General features: G+C 33.7%; 1 protein-coding gene across 1 annotated transcript; it reads right to left on the minus strand.

Annotated features, from left to right (window-relative positions):
* Positions 1-70: 70 nt before the first annotated feature.
* On the minus strand, positions 71-22,887 carry LOC138338882 (uncharacterized). The gene is made up of 6 exons (XM_069289965.1): positions 20,987-22,887; positions 10,893-10,999; positions 10,609-10,753; positions 10,402-10,497; positions 1,200-1,374; positions 71-490 (listed from the first exon to the last, which is right to left on the minus strand). Exons 1-6 carry the CDS (start codon positions 22,885-22,887, stop codon positions 71-73), a joined length of 2,844 nt encoding a protein of 947 aa, XP_069146066.1.
* Positions 22,888-26,843: the final 3,956 nt, after the last annotated feature.

The raw sequence follows: 26,843 nt of genomic DNA on the forward strand, positions 1-26,843 counted from the left end.
TCATAGTACAGTCCAAAAGAGACAGAGAAATATCCTTGTTTAAAATCAACTCAAAAAGAAAAACACATAACTAACGGTTTTTACCCCAAAAGTACTTCATGGTGTTGATGACCCTTTCACTGAAAGAGTTGTAGGAACGCTCCACATTTGTAGATAAGCTCGAGTAGGAGTTTTGAACATAGATGGAAAGCTCCTTGTTGGAGGAGTTGACTTTAGTTTTGAGAGAGTCAAGTTGCTTGATCAACTTGTTAACAATTGAGATACTTTCTTGCTTAATTCCAGTTATGGAAATTCGACGATTATTGATATCTATACTGGTGTCTTTTTGAAGCTTGAATACCTTCTCAACAACATCATGAAGAGTTTCCAGACCACGTTCCACAACAGTGATGTGAGTTTTGAGTTCATAAGAGTCTTGAAGTAGGAGAGCAGCTGATACTGTAGAGATCTTAGTTGGTTTGGGAGTATCAACTCTTTCTTCATTTTTCACCTACCTCCACATACCCCATACTGGATAAGGTTTCGAGAATCATAGGTTGCATTTATTTTAATGGGTTTGAACATGGAGAGGTCCACCAATCTGTCCACCAGAATTTGCGAGATGAGTAGCCCATATGGTAAGCTAGAAGATGGATGTGATTTCCCACATGTATTCCTTAATCTAGGCAGTCCAATTTATTTGATATTTCTTAAGTAGACAATAAAACACAACACATCCTGTTAGAGATGTTGCTCAGAGAACCTTTCCTGGGGAAGAGAGTAGTAGAAATTATACGCTAAGATGCGATGCTCAAAATAAAGAGAGAGAGAGAGGACCAAAATCAAAGAAGTTTGCACCAGATCAGCCACGGCTGACCTATCACCTTTAAGGGTCACTTCAAAATTATTCGGCTAAGAATCATTCATGTACGTGATTAAGCCAAAAACTTAGTACCAAAGACATCTTCAAACAACAGATCATTAACAATAGTACGAGTACACAACACAAGAGTTTCCAACTCACTACTATCACTTGACATGCGAAGATTTGCGTAAAATAAACGAACAAATTTTTCAAAAAGTTCGAATCCACACAAACTAAAGAGAAAGGAGAGCTTTTGATCCTTAAGTAACGAACTTACTAGAAAATGAGAATAGCGCAACTGATTGAGATTATCACCGTTCCAGGAACAATGGGTCGATAATTAAACCTATCATACTTGATTTTTTGCTTCATGCCCAAATAGTGATGCAAGTCCATAGGAGAGAGAATTATAGAAGGAAGGGTTTTTAGATATCTTTATATTCTTCTTCTTTTGAGTAGGGGATTTTCGCTTTGAAGGCTGAGAGCGATCAGCATCAGCGTATTCAAACCTGAGGACAGAGGAGGAAAATCTGGGGAGTTTGCAGAGAGACGATCAGAATTTTTTAGAGACGTCATTGAACGAGTTTTGGGCATAGTGAGAATGAGGAGAGGAGACGAGGTAGAGAGGTATAAGAAGGGAAGATAGAGAGGGGAAATGAAAGGATTAGTGTCACGACCCGAGTCTACACCTGAATGTGGCTGGCACTCAAAGACCATTGTTGGTCCCCAAGCGAACCCTCATCCTGGATGACTATAAGAAGAAGAGTCACTTAAGTATACAAAGCTTGAAAAGTGAAATAAAATTTATAAACTCAACTTTAGAAGCTTTAACTCAAATGAACAACTTTGAATAAAATAATATATTCAACTAGCAGTAAAATAGGATACTTTAGTCTTTCAAACATTTAACAAAGTAAATGCAAAATACAGACTCCTTAACTAAACTGACTATCTATGAAACCTCTAACTGATATTGATGAATGCCGGGACAAGACCCACGACAAAGTGAAAGTAAATAAATCCTCCGGAAACAAGGAGGCTCACCCTGAATAACTTAAAATCTGGAATATATCAACGAAGCTCCTTTTGATGATCATGAATACATGTATCTGCACCATCAAAAGATGCATGCCAAATGGCTCAGTACGTAGAATGTACGAGTAGGTAGATGAAATTCTAAAATATAAAATAAGCTTGGTACTTGAATAAAAAGGAAACATACTTACCTCTTTTCAACTCAACTAAAAGCAAGAATAAGAATCAACTCAAAGATATGATACTTGACTATGGATACTCAACTCAATATACTCAACTGTAGACAACTGAACTCATTTCAATATAAAGCAGTTTAGAACAAATGCAATATAAAGAAAAGCTGTATAAAAAACATGATGTTAATTCAAGATAATAATATCATAAAAACAAATCATGCTCCATCTAAAAGTCTACTTGTGCAATGCATGAATGAAGTCTCGTACACCCATACATACTAAGCACAACCCCTTGAGGAACCATGTAATTAATACTGTGGGAGTTTCTCTAACCGACAACCATCACTTTGAGACTAAGTGATGATACAACGTATTACCTCACATTGTCCAAGGACCATCCTATACCTTGCCACGGTTCCTTTGAACTTACATAACTTAGTGGATACACTAGCTCTCCTTACATGATTATCTAAAAAGTATGGCCCGTCAATTCCCATGTTGGCTACATGGTTTACATGGAGACTTGAGTTAATATGAACTCTCACCCCCACATCGATGCTCAATACTACTCCCAAAATGTACTTTAGCTCACACTTTTAATAAAACTTCCTTCATTTGGGTTGAGATAATTTACTGAACCCTTTAGATTTTGAAAAGCTCCCTTTTGAAAACAATATTTCCCTTTTAGTTCAAAGCTCTTTTGGAACTCTTAGTTTTCTTTTAACTTAAATGTGAAAAATTTTATAAACCTTTAGGGAATACTTAGTTCCCATATAGATTTTGAGAAATGAAATAAACTTTTTAGCTTTACTTAACTTCAAACTTAACTCTTAGGGAATACTTAGTTCTCTTATAACTTTTGAGAATTTAACTCAACTTTTTACTCTTTCTTGACTTGAATTTTAAGTCTTTAAAACAAAGTGAAAACGTTTGTGAAAGACTTTAGAAAACTTTATAACTTTACTTTGACTTGCTTCTTAAATTCTAGACGTGAGTCTTAACTTTCCTTGAATTGAAGTATGAATTCAAGGTTCATGATCTCATGTGGATGATTTCATGATTTTCAAATTTGAGGGTTCATGCGGAATTATGAGCATGAACTACTCAACTCGAGAACTGAAAGGTACTTCTTAACTCAAGATTGTTCGACTTATAGGGTTCATGCGGAATTATGGACATGAACAATTCGACTTGAAGGTCTAAGTAACTAGATGGAACTCATGTTTATAACTCTCTCATTCACTTATTTTCTTCCTCAAAACTATAGTTCAAATCAATAATGGATCTCAAAGAATTCACAATTTGAACTTAAAGACTTTCTTGAATTGTACTCTTAACTCGCTCTTGAATGTGAATTATGAATTCAAAAGTTATTGTTATTGATATTAATGATCTAGGTGACATTTTAGACTTATGAATACATTCTCCTCACTCTTATATTCACTTGATTGAGTCTTGAAACAATTAACTAGAAGTTGTGGAAGACTCCTCAAAAGGACTTTCTTAGAACGTTTGAAAGAATTCTCAAAACTTAACTCTCAACTATACCTTGAATTTGAATTATGAATTATGAATTCAAGTTTATGATCATGTTAGGACTGACTTTAGGTGGTTAGAAGTAGCTTAGATTAGTTAGAATCGAAAAGGAGTGAAGGTTCACTTTAAACGAACTCAAACGGAGCTACCAGAGACAAAATGGATTGCGCAGACGACCCTGGGGATATGGCTGGCGCGTAGCCACAACCCTTGATGGAAAAATATGGGTTTGGGGCACCCTGGCATGCGCGCCGCGCCAGGCCCCAACCCATAATTTCTGCCGAGCACTTTTGCTCATTTTTCACCCTAAATCGCCTAATTCAAACGGTTTCTTCCCCAATCACTTGGAGTCAATTAATTAACTTAATTACACCTTAATATCTGGAGACAACACTAAAATTACTAAATTTGATCTCAAGAAATCATCAAAACTCCAACACAACAAGATTTAGAATGAATTTCAAGAACCTTTTAAGAACTCTAATCTTTAAACTTTAAGCATTAAATTTCGTCTGAAAAAAATACATTATTGGTGTGTGGGTGAGATAATCCAAAACCATAGAAGCTTACATAAATCTTAGGGATTAGAACCATGGAGAAAATCCGCAACTAGACTCAAGAATGTCGACGAACGCCTTCATCACTGCCTCTTTTCTCCTCTTCTCTTTTCTTGCCTCTTCTTGAACTCTCAACTAAAATCCTAGGTGTTTATTAGGATTATATAAATGAAACTAAAAGGATTATACCCCTAAAATATGACAAAAAACGAGTTATATCTGATTGGGTAAGGAAAGGACCAAAATATCCCTCAATATTTTCGGCTAACTTTCCTTAACTGGACAACCTAACTTCAAAAGGTCACATCTCACTCATCTGAACTAAAAATTTAGCAAACTTGATGGCTTTGGAAAGATAATTCAAGTATCTTTCAATTGTATCTTGTATTGCACCTGAACCATCATGTGCTAGGAGTTATGATCGTTTGAAGCTGACCTAAAAAATCATATTTAGCTTAACTAATAAAATTTCAGATTTTGCTATTTCTAGTTTTATACTTTTTGGAACTCTTGGTGCTTAATCTAGTGAACTGACCTTAATACTTAAATAAAATTTAATTCCTTGGTAAAATATTACTCAATACAATTAACGATTCAAGTCTTAGTTCGAAAAAATTTCTGGGGTGTTAGAGTTCGACTTGGGTTGGGGTTTTTTCAGACCTATTCTACATGGTTCAAATTTCTCAACTAATGGCCTAGCATCGATTATGTCACGTTAATGATTTAATAGGGTACCCATATTTACACAGTACAATGTTATGTAAGTTACATTTTTATTTAAGATATTATGTAATTTTTAGTTTATTTTTAAATGTATCGTTTTATAATAATCAACCCAGACTCACACAATATAGCCTAGACCCACGCAGGCTAGTTAAAACCCTTCTAAACTTGGATTAGTTGGAACTAGTCCGACAACTTGATAACCAACCCAAACCTCGAATTCGCCTGGTTGAATTATTTTTAATCGAATCTGGCCAGTATCTCAATAGATGTAGTTAGTCCCATATAAGTTGCATATTCTTGTATTTCTAAGTTTAAAGTTGTAGTAGGTTCATTTTAAAATTTTGTTTGATATTGTTGCTAAAATCTGTTTACTTCTAGAAACACCTTTTTAATATAAAAATAGCTTTTTAGAAAAGTGCTTTTGAAAAAAAACCACAATTTGTATTTGGATAATTGATTTGGAAAATTATTTTTGATAACCAGGTTGTGTTTGAATAATCTTTTTTAAAAAATGCTTTTAAGTGTCAAATTAAAAAAAAACAAGTATAAATGTACTTTTAATATGAAGATTATTTTATAGATAGAAATTATTTAAATATATGTTTTAAAATTATAATCAAACTTTCACTTTATTGAATTAAAATGTACCTATTCGATTTTTCAATTAATATTATATATATATTTATATTATATATATATAGCCAACAACAAGGGACGCAATTTTACTGTAGGGACGAACAATGCATAATTTTTTATTTTTCCTTTACTCAAGAGCTCTAATCTTTAAATTTTAAGCATGAATTTCGCTGAAAATTAACATGATTGGCGTGTGGGTGAAAAAATCCAACACTATGGAAGCTTACATACCTCTTAAGGAATAGATCCATGGCGAAAATTCACAACTAAAGTCAAGAACGTCGACGAACACCTTCATCCTTGCCTGTTTTCTACTTTTTTCTTTTCTTGCCTCTTCTTGAACTCTCAACTAAAACCCTAGGTGTTTATTAGGATTATAAAAATGAACCTAAGAGGATTAGACCCTTAAAATATGATTAAAAACGAGACAACTGATTGGATAAGGAAAGGACCAAAATACCCCTCACTATTTTTGGCTAACTTTTCTTAAGTGGACAGACTAACTTCAAATGTCATATCTCACTCATCTGAACTTGAAATTTAACAAACTTGATGGATTTGAAAAGATAATTCAAAGATCTTTCCAATGGTATCCTTTAGAACACCTAACTATCCTTTACTCGGAGTTATTGTCGTTTGAAGTTGACAAAAAACTCATACTTAGCTTAACTCGGAAAATTTTAGATTTTTGTTATTCTCAATTGAATTCTTTTTAGAAATCTTGGTGCTAAATCTAGAGACTGACCTCAAGTCTTAGTTCGAAAAAATTTCTGGAGTATTACAATTAGATAGAGGGGAAGAGTCATGAGACGAAGAATAGAAGGAAAATATTTTATGGGGAAAATGAAAAGGTACAAAATAATGATGGAGATACTGAACCAAAAAATAAAATAATTAGTTACAGTTTAAAAATAATTATGTAATGGGATTGAATTTTGATAAATCCTAAATTTTGATAAATAAAGATAGTTATCGATAAACTTATATAAAATTTTAAAAAAAAAGTTATTTCGAACTATTAAATAAATAAAACTTAAAAATTGCAAATTTTGAAAATGTTAGGCCAAAATTGATAGTCAACAATTTTTTGGCAACATAAAAAATACAAAACAACAATTCAATAATATTCTTTTCTTATACTTCTAACACGGTATCAGAGCTTGAAATAAGAAAAGTCTCGGAAAATGAATCTTTAAAATTGATCTGAAAAGAACGAATATGGACAAGGTCATCCATGATAGTCACATATCCTGATAACGCAGTAGAAATAGGTGATGTTATCCTCCCTCGTCAACTGAGGTCTTTTGGATTATAGACTCGCTGAAATTCGGCAGAATTCCGCTGACTTGCTGAAAAATAATAAACAATGAAAAATAATTTTTTGAACCCTAAAAAACTGAAATTTTACCTCAAAATTTATCTATCACAACCTTATTTCTTGACCTAGTAAACTTAAATATAAGAAATAATTATGTAATGAGCTTGAATTTTGTGGGCTTGGGATTGTGGCCAACAATTATCGATCAATTGTGTATATAAATCTTAATCGTATTTGAATAAATTTCTAGATTGTGCTAAATATCAACATAAATATTGACAAATGTAACAAATAAAATAAATATTAAAAAAAGTAATGAAGGTAATTAATGAAATGTATAAAAATAATTTTAAAGTCAACTGATAAAAAATCCTAAATTTTGATAAATAAAGATAGTTATCGATAAATTTATTTAAAATTAAAAAGAATTCATTTTGAACTACATTAAATAAATAAAAATAAAAAAGTTTCAGATTTTGAAAGTTTTAGGCAAAAATTGGGAAGCAACACTGATTGGCAACATAAAAAAAATACAAAACAACAATTCAATAATATTCTTTTGTTATATTTCTCACATGGTATCAGAGCTTGAAATTAGAAAAATCTAGGAAAATTAATCTTGAAAACTGATCTAGAAAGAGAAAATAAAAACAAGGACATTCGTAATAGTCACACATCCTGTTAATGTAGTATTAGTAAGTCTTATTATCCTCTCCCAAAAACTGATGTCTTATGGGTGGTGGAAAATAATGAACAATGAAAAAGAACTTTTCGAACCATAAATATCTTAAAGTTTACCCCTAAATTTATCCACCAACCCCTTATTTCTTAACCTAGTAAAATTTAAATAGAAAAAATAATTATGTAATGGGCTTGAATATTGTTTGATTGGGATTGTGCCAGAATTATTGATCAATTGTGCATAGAAATTTTAATTGTACGTGAATAAATTTCTAGATTGTGCTAAATATCAACATAATATTAACCAATGTAACAAATAAAATAAATATTAAAAAATATAATGAGCGGAACTAATGACATGTAAAAAAATAATTTTATAATTTACTTATAAAAAATCTCAAATTTTGATAAATAAAAATAGTTATCGATAAACTTATTTAAAATAGGAAAAATTCATTTTGAATTATTAAATAAATCAAATTTAAAAGTTGAATATTTTAAAAGTGTTAGGTCAAAATTGTGTGTCAACAATTGATTGGCAACATGATAACAATTTAATAATGTAAAAACTTACATAAATGACTATAGTTTGAGGGATGTTAGTTTGAGATGGATTTAGTTATCATATTCAAAAAAGTAGCTACACTTTGGGTTAAAAAATAGCTGAAATATTTTTTTGTAAATACAAAAATACATTTGAACTGAATTGTAACTGAAAGAATATCTTCCAACCCTTAGACCCACTAATTTGGCTCTTTAAAATTGTAACTGACCAATTCCTTATAGGATTTTGATCAGTTTAAAATATAAAAAAGTGCGATCTTTTCTTCTTTATTTCACGACTGAAACAAAAAAAAATCATGGCTAGTATCTGTAGTTTGATCCGCCATTCTTGAAAATGGAGCAATAAGAATTTATGTAGAATACAACATTGACGAAATTATTTTGAAGGAATTTGCTTCATATTTTGAATTAGTTAATGCGATTTTGGTACAATTGATATCGACCTTACAAAAAAGTGTATGAAGATTAAATACACTATTGAAGGTGACGACACGCCTATGTAAATATGTAACGACATGGATGTGCGCCTATACGTTCAGTTGAAAAAAAATGAATACTCAAATTGGAGTATATCCCATTATGTGTTAGTATTTACGATATTGATATTGTATATTCTGATTCTGGAGAAACTTCTATTGAAGGTAATGTGTTGCAACTTGAGTACAATCAAGAATTAAATGGTGTGAATGATACATTAGCAATTGTCCCAACATTTGCCGACCAAACAATAGATGCATTTGATTGTGAAAATGATTTAATAATTATGAACAGATCGTAAAAGGAGATAATGATGGATGAGATATTCATGGATAAGTCGATATTGAGAGATTGTAATAGAAAAGTATTCAATCGAAAAAAGGCTTAAATTCTTGGTGGAGAGGTCAAACTCTAGTAGGTAAATTGTTGTTAAATTTATTCATTTTACGTTTATTGATATATGTTTGCAGAGGCAAATCAAAACTAACAAATGCATCATGCACATTCGCACTACTTGGGAAGAAGCTTCAGGAGATGCTTGTGCTTAATGAATCAAATATGGGCATATGATGGTATGTATGTTGAAGAAAAGTTAAATGATAAAAAATTGTCTTATTCAATTGATTATGTATTCATTTATTTTAGTAATTAAAACATATTTGCTTTGATATTGAAGTGTATAATTATATTTCTGTATTGATTATAGGTTGTCCCGTGCTCACATGCGTGGAGTGTGTTGAACTAAAATCACATGCTTCAGATGAATATTGCTTAAATTTTTATAAGCCATGAACAATATTGAAAATATATAAAGTCCCTGTGTATCTTCTCCTTGACAAAAGTAAATGGAACATACCTGAACACATTGTTACCGAAGTTGTGTTGCCACCAAAATACAATCGACCTCTAGAAAGGCCAAAAAGGCAACGGGAGAAGTCAATTAGCGAATTGAGCAAAAGGAAGGGTACCAATTCTTGTAGTACATGTGGACAACGAGGTCATAATAGGCGTTCATGTCGAACTGCAACACGAAATGCATAGGAACTGATACATGTCACTTTTGAAGTGTTCTTTTAGTTAAATTTTGTTATGTTGAATAAAGGAATAATGAATTATTTGCCTTTTGAAATATTTGTTTTACATTATAATACTTGAATATTATCTCAATATTAAACATGATACAAATTTTGAAATCGATAATACCCATATATCAAATTGATACTACTAAAAATTATTGACACACACAAACTACCTGTAGTACATTAATATAGTTATACTAGAGTAAATGTTGTGAATACACATATAAATAGTTATACTGATTAAACATAACACAGGACCTATGAAACAAATATAAAAGTAACAATTTTCTCAGTATACGCTTACAAATTACTGAAAGTAAGTAACCAAATGTCCTTAAGTAAGAACTGGAATCAAAATAGATATGTTTATACAATTGAGTATGTTGATAAAATAACAAACAACCGAACAAAGTTAGATATCCAAATGTATGTGTTCAAATAGACTGGACATTTGTATAAACATACATCGATCTCTTCCTACTATTACATTTAATGCAATAACTGAAACAAAAACTGACAAATAATGTGATCATATATGAATTGAAAGAAGAGTTGATAATGTTTGATAAAAAAACAAAAATATTAATTTTAATCATAAGCATGAAAATAGAAGCTCAAAAAGACAACTAGTATATGATACTAATCAATCAGAACAAGTTGACTATTATCGATTCTTGCGGGAGGCCTCATTATTCTGGGTTGTACCTCATTCTCGCTATCATCCCCTTCTATTATATTTGTCATTGCATATTCCCACAAGAGTGCACCGTACCTGATGCGATGTAACTTAGAATCAAGGTATTGAATTGAAATACCTTCACCCTCACTTAGGTACTCGACAAATGCTATCAAATATATTCCGCAATCCCTGAAAGATAAATTACTTGTTAAATAGGATACTTTTTATTTAAAAAGAGAATTAAGAGACTTTTTTTTATACATACAAGTAATCTGATCCTTGTGTATATCATCCACATACGTCATGTCGTACGCGAAGTGCTTATCTTCTATATCATCTGAATTATTTAAAAGCTCCATTGAAACATACATTGACAGAAGCTGAGCAAGCTTTTGAATTTCATCTCTAATGTAACAGTTATGACCTGCTACTCTGTATGAGTTATCTACATAAATTTGCTTGTCAATTAATGACAAAACAGCCAACTCCTAGTAATTTTTATACTCCACGTTCACTGGTTAAAACATTATCGATTGTATTCCATGGAATGGAAGCGATCAACCTATATCTTTTTATGTAATCACGTATGTCGCTTTCAACATTTGTAACACATATCTTGCTTCCAACTTCAGCATATACAACATAAATTTCAGCAATTTTTGACTTGAACAGACAGTCAGCAGTAGTGGATCTATAGCGATTAGCGATGTTGTATTTACTTTTTTTTACGCAAATAATATAGTATCACATCAATATGCTGTGAAAAGTTACAAAAAATAATTAATAAATGTAGAAATGTATATATCTTATAAATAGGAACAATACCATTTACATATTTATTCATATGTTTACCTCATCATTCAGAAGTTGTTTATCATAAGACAGATAGTAGAACCAATTCTTGTTTGATATCCGATAAATGCCCAAATTCATATCAATCGCCAATTCTGCTTTTTTATTCTTATACCGATCTTCAGATTTTTTACTTTTCTCCTCTTATAAATTTTTGTTTTAACCGTTTTCACCGTTGGTCCTTCTTTTCTTTTAGAATAACTAGACATTACTAGTTCTTCATTCAACTGTAATTTTGAAAGACTATTAGGCAATTTTGACTTCTTCTCTATTTTCATCACAGCGCTAAAGCCTGAAATTTGTGATTAAATTTAAGTTATACAGAGATCAAAAAAGGTATTTCAATCATGCAATTATCGGTATAGTTTGTACCTCTTGTGATTCTCCTTGGGATATTTGATTTCGACATTGCTTTCAACAACTTAAATTCTATAAATCATAAACATTGAAATATTAAAGACTTTGACAGAAAAATAGAAATTTTTTTTGAAGAAACTTGTATGATCTAGACAACACAGTTCTCCAAAAAACAAGCAAGTTTGCGGATATGATGATCGAAAATTACTAAGCTAAATTTGTGAAAACTTGGTAGAAATGAAGATGATTAAGGAATTTAGGATGAATATGATCTTGGGAAGATTTGGATGATTAATTGAAAATGAAAAAGTGGATCTTGAAAATAGATATAAACGTGAAATAGGGAAAAGAAATTTTAGGCGTGCTAATTGAATATGACAGAGAGAGAAAAATGTGAAAATAGAGGAAAATATATTTTAGGAGTGTTTAAGATGTATTTGTTATTTATCAAGTAAATATAACCATAAAATATAAATTTAATATAGTATAGCATATTATTTTAATAAAAACGTAGTTTGTCATTTTCTGTTAGTTTTTCATTTAATAATATTCTTTTCTTATACTTCTCACTTGGTATCAGAGCTTGAAAAAAGAAAAATCTTGGAAAATGAATCTTGAAAACTAATTTTGATAGAACAAATAAGGACAAAGTCATTCATGATAGTCATACGTACAAGTAACGTAGTATTAGTAGGTCTTATTATCCTCCCCAGCAACTGGGGTCTATTGGGTAGTGGACTCGCCAGATTTCGACACAAGTCCGGTGACTTGCTGGAAAATAATGAACAATGATAAATAACTTTTCGAACTCTAAAATTATAAATATTTAGCCCTAATTTATCTATGATCACTTTATTTCTTAACCTAGTAAAATTTAAATAGCAAAAAATAATTATGTGGTAAACTTAAATTTTATGGGTTTGGGATTGTGGCCCAGAATTATCGATCAATTGTGTATGTAAATTTTAATCGTATTTTAAAAAAAAATAAATTGTGATAAATATCAACAAATGTAACAAATAAAATAAATATAAAAAATTTAATGAATATAACTAATGACATGTAAAATGCAATTTTAAAATTAACTAATGAAAATTTTTATTTTTTTTATAATTAAAGATAGTTATAGTTAAACTTATTTAAAATTATAAAAATAATTATTTTGAACTATTAAATAAAATAAAAAACTTAAAAGTTGCAAACATTGAAAATGTTAGGCCAAAATTGGGTGTCAACAATTGATTTGCAACATGAAAAACACAAAACAACAATTCAATAATATTCGTTTCTTATATTTCTCACATGGTAACAGAGCTTGTAAAAAAAATCTAGGAAAATGAATCTTGAAAATCGATCTAGAAAGAGCAAATAAGGACAAGGTCATCCACGATAGTCACACATCTAGGTAACGTAGTAGGAGTAGGTCCTGTTATGCTCCCCCAACAACTAGAGTATTTTGGATGGTGGACTCGCTGAATTTCGACAGAACTACGGTGACTTGCAGGAAAATAATGAACAATAAAAAAAAAACTTTTTGAACCCTAAAAATCTGAAAATTTACCCCTAAATTTATCCACCGACATCCTTATTTCTTGACCTAGTAAAACTTAAATAGAAAAAATAATTACGTAATGAGCTTGAATTTTGTGTGCTTGGGATTGTGGCCCAAAATTATTGATCAATTGTGTGTGCAAATTTTAATCGTATTCGAATAAATTTTTTGATTATGCTAAATATCAACATAAATATTAACAATTGTAACAAATAAAATGAATATTAAAAAATATAATGAGTATAACTAATGACATGTAAAAATATAATTTTAAAATCAACTGATAAAAAATCCTAAATTTTTATAAATAAAGATAGTTATTGATAAACTTATTTTAAATGTTGAAAAAAATCATTTTATACTATTAAATCAATAAAACTTAAAAGTTGTGAATTTTGAAAAATTTAGGTCAAAATTGAGTGTCAACAATTGATTGGCAGCATGAAAAATACATAACAATAATTCAATAATGTTTTTTTCTTATACTTCTCACAAGGATATTAAAGCTTGAAAGAAGAAAAATCTAAGAAAATGAATCTTGAAAATTGATTTGGAAAGAGCAAACAAAGACAAGGTCATATATGAAAAGCACACATCCTGGTAACATAGTAGTAGTAGGTCTTATTATCCTCTCCCCCGCCCCCCCCCCCCCCCAGTTATTTTAATGTATAGGGAAAAAACATAAATTCTCCCTTAAATTTGTCATGTTACACGCTTATACTATTGCGACGACCTATTACACACCTAAATTACTTAAAAGTGAATTTATTCAACTTTGACGCACATAGACCAGTCACATGATGAGAAAGTATTTCACACTCGCGCCACAACATCGCCATGTCACTGTCACATCAATAATTACGTCAGATTTTTGGAAAAAAAATCCAAGTCACCCAATTTCTTCTTCCCTATACACCATCTAACCCACTATTAAATTACTACCATTTGCTATTATCATCAAATTACTTCTCCACCACCATACACCACCCTTAATCAAATTCACGATCGGTTTTTTTCCGCAACCATTGTCATCAAAGAAAATCGATAACAAACATCATAAATTTAACTAATTAACCATCAGAACTATATCACTATCATTGAAATTCATCACAATCATAATCATAAATTCACCATCCCCATCAAAATTACAAATTTCATTTTCATTATCGAAAATAAAAGTCATACCACCACAAGTTTTTCACCCATCACAAACCTACCACAAAAAATTTATCATAATATACAAATTTCATTCAAGCTCAAAGAAGAGAATTGTGAAAAGCTGTAATTTTATAATTGTAAAGATTTTAGTCGGACAATTGAAAAATTAGTGCTCGATTTACTATTACTGATTTTCAAATGAATCTAGAGAAGATTTTTCTAAGAGAGAAGAAGGATCTATGAACATACATTAAAAAATTGATATTTCAAAAAAAGCAAGATCTGATTTTTTTTATTTCAAATAATCACAATCAACAAAAAGACACAAAAATAAATTGAATAATCCGTTCTTGGCTTGATAAATTTGATATGAAAATAGTGTTTGTGATTAAAAAAAAATGGAGGAAGAAGAAAGGTAGAAAAACTGAAGGAGAAGGGTATGGGTGGGAAAAAAATTTGCCCTTTATTTTACTCAAACGCGCTTTTTTTCATTTTTATTTAATTTTATTTTTATGTCAGCTTCGAGGATGATATTAAATTTCTTTTGAGTAGTATAAGTATGTAATAGATCGCCTCAATAGTTTAAGTGTGTAACTGACTTTTCAATACACCTTCTAAAGTGAATTTATGCATTTTTCCTAAAGTACAATAAACACATCCTTCGATGTATATGTGGCATAAAGAGTATGTTTACTTTTTGGGAGACGAAAAAGAAACTGCTTAAGTCATCGATAGTTACTTAAAGTTGTCCGCAAATTTCACTTAGACACCTCTTCTTAGGCTTGTTCCAATTGAACACCCGTACTAATAAAAAATTTACCTATCAAATACTTTATAGACAATCAGCTGAAATAAGAGAGTGTGTGTTATACACTTGCGAATGATGTGGCATAGTAACTAATTAAAAGAAGACACGTGATATTGGACCTAGAATAACTAAAAAAATTATATATTTTTTTAGAAATAAAAGAAAAAGAAAATCATCATTACCCTTCTCCTTTTTCGCCAGAACCTTCCCCAAATACACCATAGACTACCATTTTTTAATCTTACTCTTATCCTCAAACTTCATTTTGATTTATTGATGTTCTTTCTTCTTCTTGTGTTGTCAGTTCTTTAAAATTTAAATAAATTAACAATTTCAACGAATAATTTCAAATTCGTATTATTCTTCCCGAAAAAATGAAGTTTGCCGGAAATAATGAACTCTAAAGTAAAGTAAAAAGATGATTGATCACTAATTGCTTGTTATTTTAAATTTTTTTTATCTTTATTTAATGAAATTTGCTTAACACCCCATTTCAATGGAAAGGAATCTCCGCTTCATCTTCTTCCTTTTTTTGTTTTTCTTTTGTTTTAAGATTTTTATTTAATTTATGTTTGGGTTTAATTTGACAAAATAGATGAACAAGGGATAGATACTTTTGGTGGCAGCAGAGATAACATTTTACTTACGGTGGCAAATTTGAATGTGTAGTTGGTTGTTTGAAAGGCTAAGGTTGTTTGACAATGGTAGACTTGTGGATGACAGCAACCGATTTAATAAACTGGTGTATTAGAGAAAGAGAATGGCTGAAAATCGAAAAAGAAGGAGAAAGAATTATGAGTGGTGATGGTTGCAGAATTATGAGCGGTGATGGTTGCAGCTTGCCATGAAAAAATGGTGATGAGCTTTCTCAAAGAAGAAGAAGATATAAAATCTTTTTTTTTCTAAAAGTTATGCTTTTACGCTCCTTTCTTTGTGTGTACTACAAACGCTTTGCCATGTCAACAAAAAGGGTTTAATAGGTAAAAAATTTTGTTGTCTAGGTGTTCAATTGGAACAAGTCTAAGAAGAGGTGTCTAAGTGAAATTTGCGGACAATTTTAAGTGGCTATCGATGACTTAAGCCAAAAAGAAATTGTTAAAATATATTAGTATGAACATGTGTTTGTTTTTAATTGGACATTTTTTTTATAATTTATTAGATAATTTACATTAAAACTTAAGTTTGATATTTTTTTAATTAATTTTCTTCCTTACTTTGTGAAATAGAGTCAAATTTTATCTTTTTAGAAACACAATTAATTTTTTTAATCATGTGAACATAAATTTTTACTAATTCCTTTTGGTATTATTCATCAACTAGTATACGTATTCGAATATTGCGTGAATATTTTAAAATATAATAATTTTTAAATTTATGAATTACTAAATATGAATTATTATTGAGTAACAAAAGTGCATGTATAATTATATAGAATGTTTTAATTTTTCATACATAAATAATGCTAACAAAATATTATCATAATTTATGTATAATAAGGCTATGTTCATAAAAGACTCTAAACATTATTTTAACAACTTCTCCTTCTTCTAATGTGATGAAGATTAATAACATAGTGGATGTGTTAAATTGATATGTTTTTGCTAATCAATTAAATTTTAAGTTCATAAATCAATCTAAATCATAGTATTAAAATTATTAACTCTATTTTAGCTAAAATAAAAATATTATTTACAAAATATGTTACAACCTATTTAGCACACTCTTTTCTCGTTGTATCCTAAAAATTAACTTAAAATGTTTTTCATCTAATCACATATAATTTCACAATATTAGGAGGTACAAATTAATGAATTTCAATGATCAATTAAAAGATATTATAATCAAATTAATATACCTTATAAAAATAAATATCAAACTATACCACATATAAATAAATTATTTGCATAGCAAAACAAAAACTGAAAGATGAAAAAAACGACTCACCTTCTATTCCTTTGATTTACTATAAGCCTATTCTTTTATATGATAATGCAATAATATCAATGATAAAAATAATGTTTTTGAAAATGTAAATATGAAATAGCACTTTGCAAATCATTACTGATTTTATGAACATATTCGAAATATATTAGGTTGCTAAAGAAATAAAAACTACACCACAAATTTAAAGTTGTTCTTTAACTATTCATTTACTAATGTTTTATTTTCCTTCTTTTTTCGTTAATTGTTTTATTTTATGTCACGACCCAAATCCGGGCTGCGACTGGCACCCACACTTACCCTCCTATGTGAGCGAACCAACCAATCTAAACCTTAACATTTCAATGTAATATCAACATAAAGTAATGTGGAAGACTTAAACTCATTAATAAAAACCAATTCAATAACTATTATTTCCCAAAATCTGGAAGTCATCACCACAAGAACATCTATGATCAAATTACTAAACTAAGAGTATTCTAAGAAGCTAAAACAAATAAAAGCTAGTCCATGCCGGAACTTCAAGGCATCAAGACATGAAGAGAAAGATTCAGTCCAAGCTAGAATCATTAGCTCACCCTGATATCCGGAGTAATGAAGACTGGCTAGAGTTACTGTTGAGTCGAAGATGACGGCACGTTTGCTGCACTCCACAATTAAACAAGAAGAAAACAATAAAAGTAGGGGTCAATACAAAACACGGGTACTGAGTAGATATCATCGGCCAACTCAAAATAGAAAACAATATATACCAAGTAATATCATAAAATCAACTATGATACTCAACATGTAGCAACAGCAAGTACTATATCATTAACAATTACCGTCAAGTTCACACATGAGGACTCAAGCCTCAATACCATACTCATTTCGGAATTATGTTCATTAGATTGAGTATATTAACATCTTTCAAGATTCATTATCTTTATTTCTCTTGTGTCGGTACGTGACACTCCGCTCCCTCATATTCATTAATCCTCTTATGTCGGTACGTGACACTCCGATCCCCTACTACTATGTGTCGGAACGTGACACTCTGATCCCCTACATCTACGTGTCGGTTCGTGACACCTGATCCCCTAAATCTACGTGTCGGTTTGTGACACCCGATCCCCTAAATCTATGTGTCGGTTCATGACACCCGATTTCCTAAATCTACGTGTCGGTTCGTGACACCCGATCTCCTAAATCTATGTGTCGGTTTGTGACACCTGATCCCCTAAATCTACGTGTCGGTTCGTGACACTCGATCCCCTAATCTCATTCTATCAACTCATCAAGTCTTCTCCCTTACCAAGGCATCATCAATCCCATTACTTTAGTTCATCAAGCCTTCTCCCTTACCAAAGAATCATCATTAAAAAGAGATTAGGTTTTTTATCAAGATTTGGGATTCAATAACTTCATCATGCTTAAAATAATCACAATTATATAATCACGTTCATGCATGCATACAATTAAGCGCATAGCAGGGTTTACAATACTATCAATACATATCATTCTCTATTAAGAGTTTAGTATGAAAGCATAAAAATCATAACCTACCTCCACCGAAGACTAGTGATCAAGCAAGCAAATTCCCAAAGCTTTGTTCTTCTTTCTTCCTCGTTCGATTCTCCCTCTCTCTCTTGTTATTTCTATTTTCTTTATTCAAAACCCTCTTTCTTTTACCCTAATTAGTATATAATTAAGAATAAAAGATGGCAATAATAACCCACTAATTAACTTAAGGTTACCTCTTTTAACCCCCAAGTAATTAGACTTGTTAACATTAACCCTCTAACTTTATAATTAAAGTAGGAATAGTCCAAAACGTCCCTTAAAATGTATAAAGAAATCCGACCCAGACTGGGATTACGCAGTCTGTGACGGCCCGTCGCGCTTGCGACGGTCCGTCCTGCTGCCCGTCACAGAGTTCAGAGACTCAATTTCTCTGAAGAGTCTGTGACGGTCCGTCCTTCCATTCCGTCACGAAGTTCAGAGAGTCGATTTTCAGTACCCAATTTCAGATTTTCTAAGTGTTTTGAAACGAGACCCTGCGATGGTCCGTCGTGCCCATGACGGTCCGTCATGGGGTCCGTCGCCTCAGCCTGTTTTTCTAGAAATAAAATCTGCTGCTCAAAACGACTAAACAAGTCGTTACAATAGATACCAATTTACCCATCGTTCGTCCCCGAACGATCACAAGAAGGAAAACAAGGGCGAAAAGGAGTACCTGAATCTGTAAACAGATGTGGGTATCTTTCTCGCATATCTGCCTCCTTCTCCCAAGTGGCTTCTTCAACGGGTCGATTCTTCCATTGAACTTTGATGGATGCAATATCTCTTGATCTCAACTTGCGAATTTCTCTATCTAGAATGGCAACAGGCTCCTCCTCATAAGTCAAATTTTCATCAAGCAAGACTGAATCCCAACGAATAATATAGTTTCCATCCCCATGGTATCTTTTCAACATCGACACATGGAATACCGGATGTACTCCGGACAGCCCTGGAGGCAAGGCTAACTCATAAGCCACCTCCCCTACTCGCTTAAGTACTTCAAAGGGACCAATGTACCTTGGGCTTAGCTTGCCTCTTTTACCAAACCGCATCACCCCTTTCATTGGCGAAACTTTCAACAAGACTTGTTCACCCTCCATGAACTCTAAGTCTCTAACCTTTCGATCTGCATATTCTTTTTGCCTACTTTGCGCCGCTAGAAGCTTTTCTTGAATAGATTTCACTTTCTCTATCGAATCCCGCAAAAGATCAGTACCCCAAGGTCTAACCTCGAATGCATCAAACCAACCAATGGGGGACCTACATCTCCTACCATACAATGCTTCAAATGGATCCATATCAATGCTTGAGTGATAGTTATTATTGTATGAAAACTCCGCTAAGGGTAAGAAGCTATCCCAATGGCCACCAAACTCTATCACACATGCGCGAAGCATATCCTCCAACACTTGAATCGTTCTCTCTGACTGACCATCGGTCTGAGGATGGAACGCAGTACTAAGGTCCAACCTAGTACCCAATTCCCCATGCAATGTTTTCCAAAACTTAGAAGTAAACTGCGTACCTCTATCTGATATAATGGAGAGTGGAACCCCATGCAATCGCACAATGTCCGAGATGTAAAGTTTGGCTAACTTCTCTGCATTGTAAGTCACTTTGACCGGAATGAAGTGAGCAGACTTAGTTAACCTATCAACAATTACCCAAATAGAATCAAACTTTCCCAATGTCTTTGGAAGACCAACCATGAAGTCCATTGCGATTCTCTCCCATTTCCATTCCGGAATGGGCATCCTCTGAAGTGTTCCTCCGGGCCTTTGGTGTTCATACTTTACTTGTTGACAGTTTGGACATTTGGCAATAAAATCTACAATATCACGCTTCATTCTACTCCACCAAAAGTGTTACTTTAGGTCACGGTACATCTTGGTTGCACCCGGATGTATTGAATACCTTGAACTATGAGCCTCTGTCAGAATGGTGTTGATCAAATCATCGACGCGGGTACACATACCCTTCCCTTAATCCTCAAAACACCTTCCTCATCGATTTGTGCTTCCTTAGCTTCTCCTCGCAACACTTTATCTCGGATCCGGATCAATTTTTCATCATTAAACTGCTTTCCCTTAATCTTGTCAAGGAAGGAAGATCTTGCCTCCACGCAAGACAACAGTCCTCCCTTCTCATTTACCTCTAATCTCATAAGGTCATTAGCCAGAATCTGAACTTCTCTAGCCAATGGGCGTCTAGAAGCTTGCAAGTGAGCTAGACTCCCCATGCTTCCCGCCTTTCTACTTATAGCATCCGCTACAACATTCGCCTTCCCCGGATGATACAAAATAGTGATGTCGTAGTCCTTCAGTAGTTCCATCCATCTCCTCTGTCTCAAGTTCAAATCTTTCTGAGTAAAGACATATTGTAGGCTACGATGATCAGTATAGACCTCACACTTAACCCCATATAAATAGTGTCTCCATTGCTTTAATGCAAACACTACCGCGGCCAATTCCAAATCATGAGTTGGATAGTTACGCTCATGCACTTTTAATTGTCTTGAAGCATAAGCAATCACATTCTTCTTTTGCATTAGCACTGCACCCAAACCCGAATAGGATGCATCACAATAGACAATGAAAGTCTTACCTTCAACTGGCAAGGTAAGGATTAGTGCGGTAGTCAACAAGGTCTTGAGCTTTTGAAAGCTTTCTTCACATTCATCCGACCATACAAATGGAACATTTTGCTTAGTCATGTTCGTCAGTTGGGAAGCAATAGAAGAGAATCCCTTGACGAATCGGCGGTAGTAGCTAGCTAACCCAACAAAGCTCCGTATTTCTGACACATTAGTCGGTCTTACCCAATTCTTTACTGTCTCAATCTTAGATGGATCCACCATCACTCCCTCTTTAGAGACCACGTGTCCCAAGAAGGACACTGAATCTAGCCAAAACTCACACTTGGAGAATTTGGCATAAAGCTTCTTCTTCCTCAATAAATCTAACACCATTCTCAAATGCTCCTCATGTTCCTTCTTACTCTTGGAGTATATCAATATATCATCAATAAATACAATCACAAAGAGATCCAGATATGGCTTGAAAATCCCGTTCATCAAACTCATGAACGCAGCAGGGGCATTCGTAAGACCAAAAGACATTACCACAAATTCATAATGCCCATACCTAGTTTGAAAAGCAGTCTTTGGCACATCCGTTGCCCGTATTTTCAATTGATGATAACCGGATCTCAAGTCAATCTTAGAGAAGACACAAGCACCTTGTAACTGATCGAACAAGTCATCAATGCGAGGAAGAGGATACTTGTTCTTAATAGTTACCTTGTTCAATTGCCGGTAGTCTATGCACATCCGAAAACTCCCATCCTTCGTCTTCACAAACAAAACTGGAGAACCCCAAGGAGATGCACTTGGTCTAATGAAGCCTTTGCTCAACAACTCTTGAAGTTGTGATTTTAACTCTCTTAACTCCACGGGAGCCATTCTATAAGGGGGTATAGAAATGGGGCGAGTACCCGGTTCAAGATCAATACAGAAGTCAATATCCCTATCTGGTGGCATACCAGGAAGATCTGCAGGGAACACATCCAGAAACTCACGGACCACCGAAACCGACTCAATCAGAGGCACTTGGGTAGTGTCATCCTTGAGATGTGCCAAGAAAGCTAAACACCCTTTAATAACCATTTTCCTAGCACGAATAAAGGAGATGATACGCACCGGATTGGAAGTGTAGTCACCCTCCCACACTAACGTATCTGTCCCAGGCTTGGCTAACGTCACCGTTTTAGCATTACAATCCAAGATCGCAAATTGCGGAGAAAGCCAAGTCATACCCAGAATTACATCAAAATCATCCATTTCTAAGATAACCAAATCTACATAAGTGTTGTTCCCCACAAAGTTCACCAAACAAGACCTATATACCTTTTCAACTACCACAGACTCACCCACCGGAGTAGAAACACGAATAGGTATATCAAGTAATTCACAATGTAAATTTAGACCATTAGCAAATGAGGAAGATACATAAGAAAATGTGGATCCAGGATCAAACAATACAGAAGCCATGCAATCACAAACCAGAAGATTACCTGTGATGATAGCATCAGATGCCTCCGCTTCAGACCACCCAGGGAAAGCGTAACAATGGGCCCTATCGTTTGTCTGTCCATTGCCCCTACCATGTTGTGATGTAGTGGCTCCAGTTTTCCCATAACCTCGACCATTTTGGTGACCACCATTACCTCGACCACCACGTCCTCCAGAATAACGGCCTCTACCATGACCACCTCTACCTCTAGCCATTGGGAATCTATAACTCTGTTTTGGACAATTCCTTCTAATATATCCAGTCTCCCCACATCCATAACACTCTCTGGAGTCAAGCATAGGTCTCTCAGAGAGGTGTTGACCGGTCTAAGGTGGACCCATAACTACAGTCTGTAGTGAAGACTGAATGGGTTGAACTGAGTAACCTCCGGAACCCTGTCCTCTAGAGTAAGAACCATTAAACTCATCTCCTTTTCGAAACCTCTTTGATGTCGATGCCATGGTGAATTCATCTGGCTTCACTCCTTCCACGTCTACCACGAAATCTACCACTTCTTGGAAGGATTATGCCGTAGCCGCTACCTGTAAGGCTGAAATCCGCAACTCTGACCTCAACCCCTTCACAAAACGATGAATCCGCTCTTGTGGACTGAAACAAAGTTGAGTGGCATATCTGGATAGTGCACGAAACTTAGCCTCATATGCATTGACCGACATCCTGCCTTGCTCTAGGCTCAAGAACTCATCCCTTTTCTTATCCCTCAAAGTCCGGGGGATATACTTCTCCATAAACAAGCTAGAGAATGAGGCCCAAGTCATAGGTGGTGCCTCTGTTGGTTGACACTCAACATGTGACCGCCACCACATTTTGGCGTTCCCTTGAATTTGATAACATACGAACTCAACACCAAACCGTTCTACTATATCCATCTTGTGTAGTAGCTCATGACAGTCAACCAGAAAATCGTAAGCATCCTCAGATTCAGCACCCTTGAAGACTGGAGGTTTCAATTTCAAGAACTTACTGAAAAGTTCATGCTGATCATTTGTCATTATAGGCCCAGTAGTCAAACGTGGAAACGTGCCTATATCTAATGAGGCATCCATACGAGGAGACATAGTGGCTGCATGTTGTACCTCTAAAACCGGAGGTGTTGGTGCAGAAAACACTGGAGGTGCCTGACCTTGATCAGACAACCCACTGAGATAGGCGAGAACCTGATTGATCATCTTTGGGGTAGGTTGGGGTGGCAATCCCTCATTCTGCACTTGTTCATTTTCCCCATCCTCCCCTTCTCTTATTACTTCCTCGGTCAGTGGAGGAGTCACTGCCCTAGTATCAGATGGGCTAGGTGCTCGTCCTCTTCCTCTAGAGGACGTCCTCCCACGACCTCTACCACGGCCTCTTGCGCTGCTCTTCCTCGAGCTACAGCCCCAGTGGCTGGCTCAGACGCACCCTGTCCCGCTGGTGCTGGTGTTGGTGTTGGCGTAGTCGTTGCTCTAGTTCTAACCATCTGCGAAATAAAGTGAAGATGGTCAGATACCAATTTGTATCACCTAGATACCAATTGGACCCAAGTAATAGCACGAAAGAAGAAAGAAAGAATGGAATTTTCCTAAAGTCTTATAGCCTCTCAAAGAAAAGTAAAGGCGTCCCCCTACCGTTCCTTAAGACTCTACTAGACTCGTTCTTGTTTCATGAGACCAACGAACCTAATGCTCTGATACCAAGTTTGTCACGACCCAAATCCGGGCTGCGACTGGCACCCACACTTACCCTCCTATGTGAGCGAACCAACCAATCTAAACCTTAACATTTCAATGTAATATCAACATAAAGTAATGCAGAAGACTTAAACTCATTAATAAAAACCAATTCAATAACTATTATTTCCCAAAATCTTGATGTCATCACCACAAGAACATCTATGATCAAATTACTAAACTAAGAGTATTCTAAGAAGCTAAAACAAATAAAAGCTAGTCCATGCCGGAACTTCAAGGCATCAAGACATGAAGAGGAAGATCCAGTCCAAGCTAGAAGCATTAGCTCACCCTGATATCCGGAGTAATGAAGACTGGCTAGAGTTACTGTTGAGTCGAAGATGACGGCACGTTTGCTGCACTCCACAATTAAACAAGAAGAAAACAATAAAAGTAGGGGTTAGTACAAAACACGGGTACTGAGTAGATATCATCGGCCAACTCAAAATAGAAAACAATATATACCAAGTAATATCATAAAATCAACTATGATACTCAACATGTAGCAACAGCAAGTACTATATCATTAACAATTACCGTCAAGTTCACACATGAGGACTCAAGCCTCAATACCATACTCATTTCGGAATTATGTTCATTAGATTGAGTATATTAACATCTTTCAAGATTCATTATCTTTATTTCTCTTGTGTCGGTACGTGACACTCCGCTCCCTCATATTCATTAATCCTCTTGTGTCGGTACGTGACACTCCGATCCCCTACTACTATGTGTCAGAACGTGACACTCCGATCCCCTACATCTACGTGTCGGTTCGTGACACCCGATCCCCTAAATCTACGTGTCGGTTCGTGACACCCGATCCCCTAAATATACGTGTCGGTTCGTGACACCCGATCCCCTAAATCTACGTGTCGGTTCGTGACACCCGATCCCCTAAATCTACGTGTAGGTTCATGACACCCGATTCCCTAAATCTACGTGTCAGTTCGTGACACCCGATCCCCTAAATCTACGTGTCGGTTCGTAACACCCGATCCCCTAAATCTACGTGTCGGTTCGTGACACCCGATCCCCTAATCTCATTCTATCAACTCATCAAGCCTTCTCCCTTACCAAGGCATCATCAATCTCATTACTTTAGTTCATCAAGCCTTCTCCCTTACCAAGGCATCATCATTAAAAAGAGATTAGGTTTTTTATCAAGATTTGAGATTCAATAACTTCATGATGCTTAATATAATCACAATTATATAATCACGTTCATGCATGCATACAATTAAGCACATAGCAGGGTTTACAATACTATCAATACATATCATTCTCTATTAAGAGTTTACTATGAAAGCAGGAAAACCATAACCTACCTCCACCGAAGACTAGTGATCAAGCAAGCAAATTCCCAAAGCTTTGTAATCAGATTTTCAGTACCCAATTTTCAGATTTTCTAAGTGTTTTGAAACGAGACCCTGCGACGGTCCGTCGTGCCCATGACGGTCCGTCGTGGGGTCCGTCGCCTCAGCCTGTTTTTCCAGAAATAAAATCTGCTGCTCAAAACGACTAAACAGGTCGTTACATTTTATTTATTTTGTAGCATGACATTCTTTAATTTATTTTGTAATCAAATAGTGACATAAGAATTTATCGTTTTTATTTTCTATAATATTGCTCTTTTTAAATTAAAAAAAAATTATCCAAAAAGAAGTAGACTTAGTAGTTTAAACTTTGAAATGCTTTATTCTGAAAATTTCAATTAATATATGTGTACGACTACCCAATATAAAAATAGATAATTATTAACATTTTACCATCTATAAAGTTTAAAAATAAAGTGTGAGCATTATTTCAAATATAATAATTTGAATAATAATAGAAATTAGCACTCAAGCATATCAACTCAACTAATTAGAAAGTATGAAAGAAACAAAATCAACATAATTACTTGACTAATTAAAAATTAAGCATCAAACCAACAAAATAAAAAATATACTACTTGTTCACTTCTTGTTCAAGTTCACATAGTCATATAATACGAAAGAAAAAAATTATGACATGATCAGTTATGTTACGACCATTACAATCTACATATAAAAATAAAAAATAAATGCTACTTAATACTATATATTAAATGTAATACAAAATCACTAAATCGATAAAAGAATTATTATAGTAGTAATTTATGAACTAAAAATACTGAAAGATAACATCCATGGTCCATTGCTATGAATTTTTTCAGAATAATTTCTGTCCATTTCTCTATCGTCAGTTTCTTCTTCCTCTTCCTCTTCTTTCTTGTTGCATTGGAGACTATCTAATTATTCTCCCTCAGTTATAACAAAACAATTTTACATCAGACATCAAACAATTAAGAAAAAGGACATATAAACAAACAATACATGACTATTATATGTCTTCTCAATTTTTTTATAATTGCAATCAGATCTAGATTTTTACTTGATATAATGAACCACTAGTTCATTTTTGATAATTTCGAACTATTCATTGACTTTAGTTAATTAGTTGATGTGTAATTGTGGATAATTGAATTAATCGATAGTTAAAGGGTTAAA

Source organism: Solanum lycopersicum, chromosome 10 (assembly GCF_036512215.1).
Source record: "Solanum lycopersicum chromosome 10, SLM_r2.1".
Taxonomy (NCBI): Eukaryota; Viridiplantae; Streptophyta; class Magnoliopsida; order Solanales; family Solanaceae; genus Solanum; species Solanum lycopersicum.

Bases quoted from the DNA above. Each gene is read 5' to 3' on its own strand.
- LOC138338882 (XM_069289965.1), bottom strand. From the start codon at position 22,887: ATGCTTGACTCCAGAGAGTGTTATGGATGTGGGGAGACTGGATATATT. The intron at 11,000-20,986 runs ATTGGCCGCGGT...TAATCGCTATAG, and splicing joins TATCCAACTCATGATTTGGA to ATCCACTACTGCTGACTGTC. The intron at 1,375-10,401 runs GTACGGTGCACT...CAAACTCCCCAG, and splicing joins TCTAAGTTACATCGCATCAG to ATTTTCCTCCTCTGTCCTCA.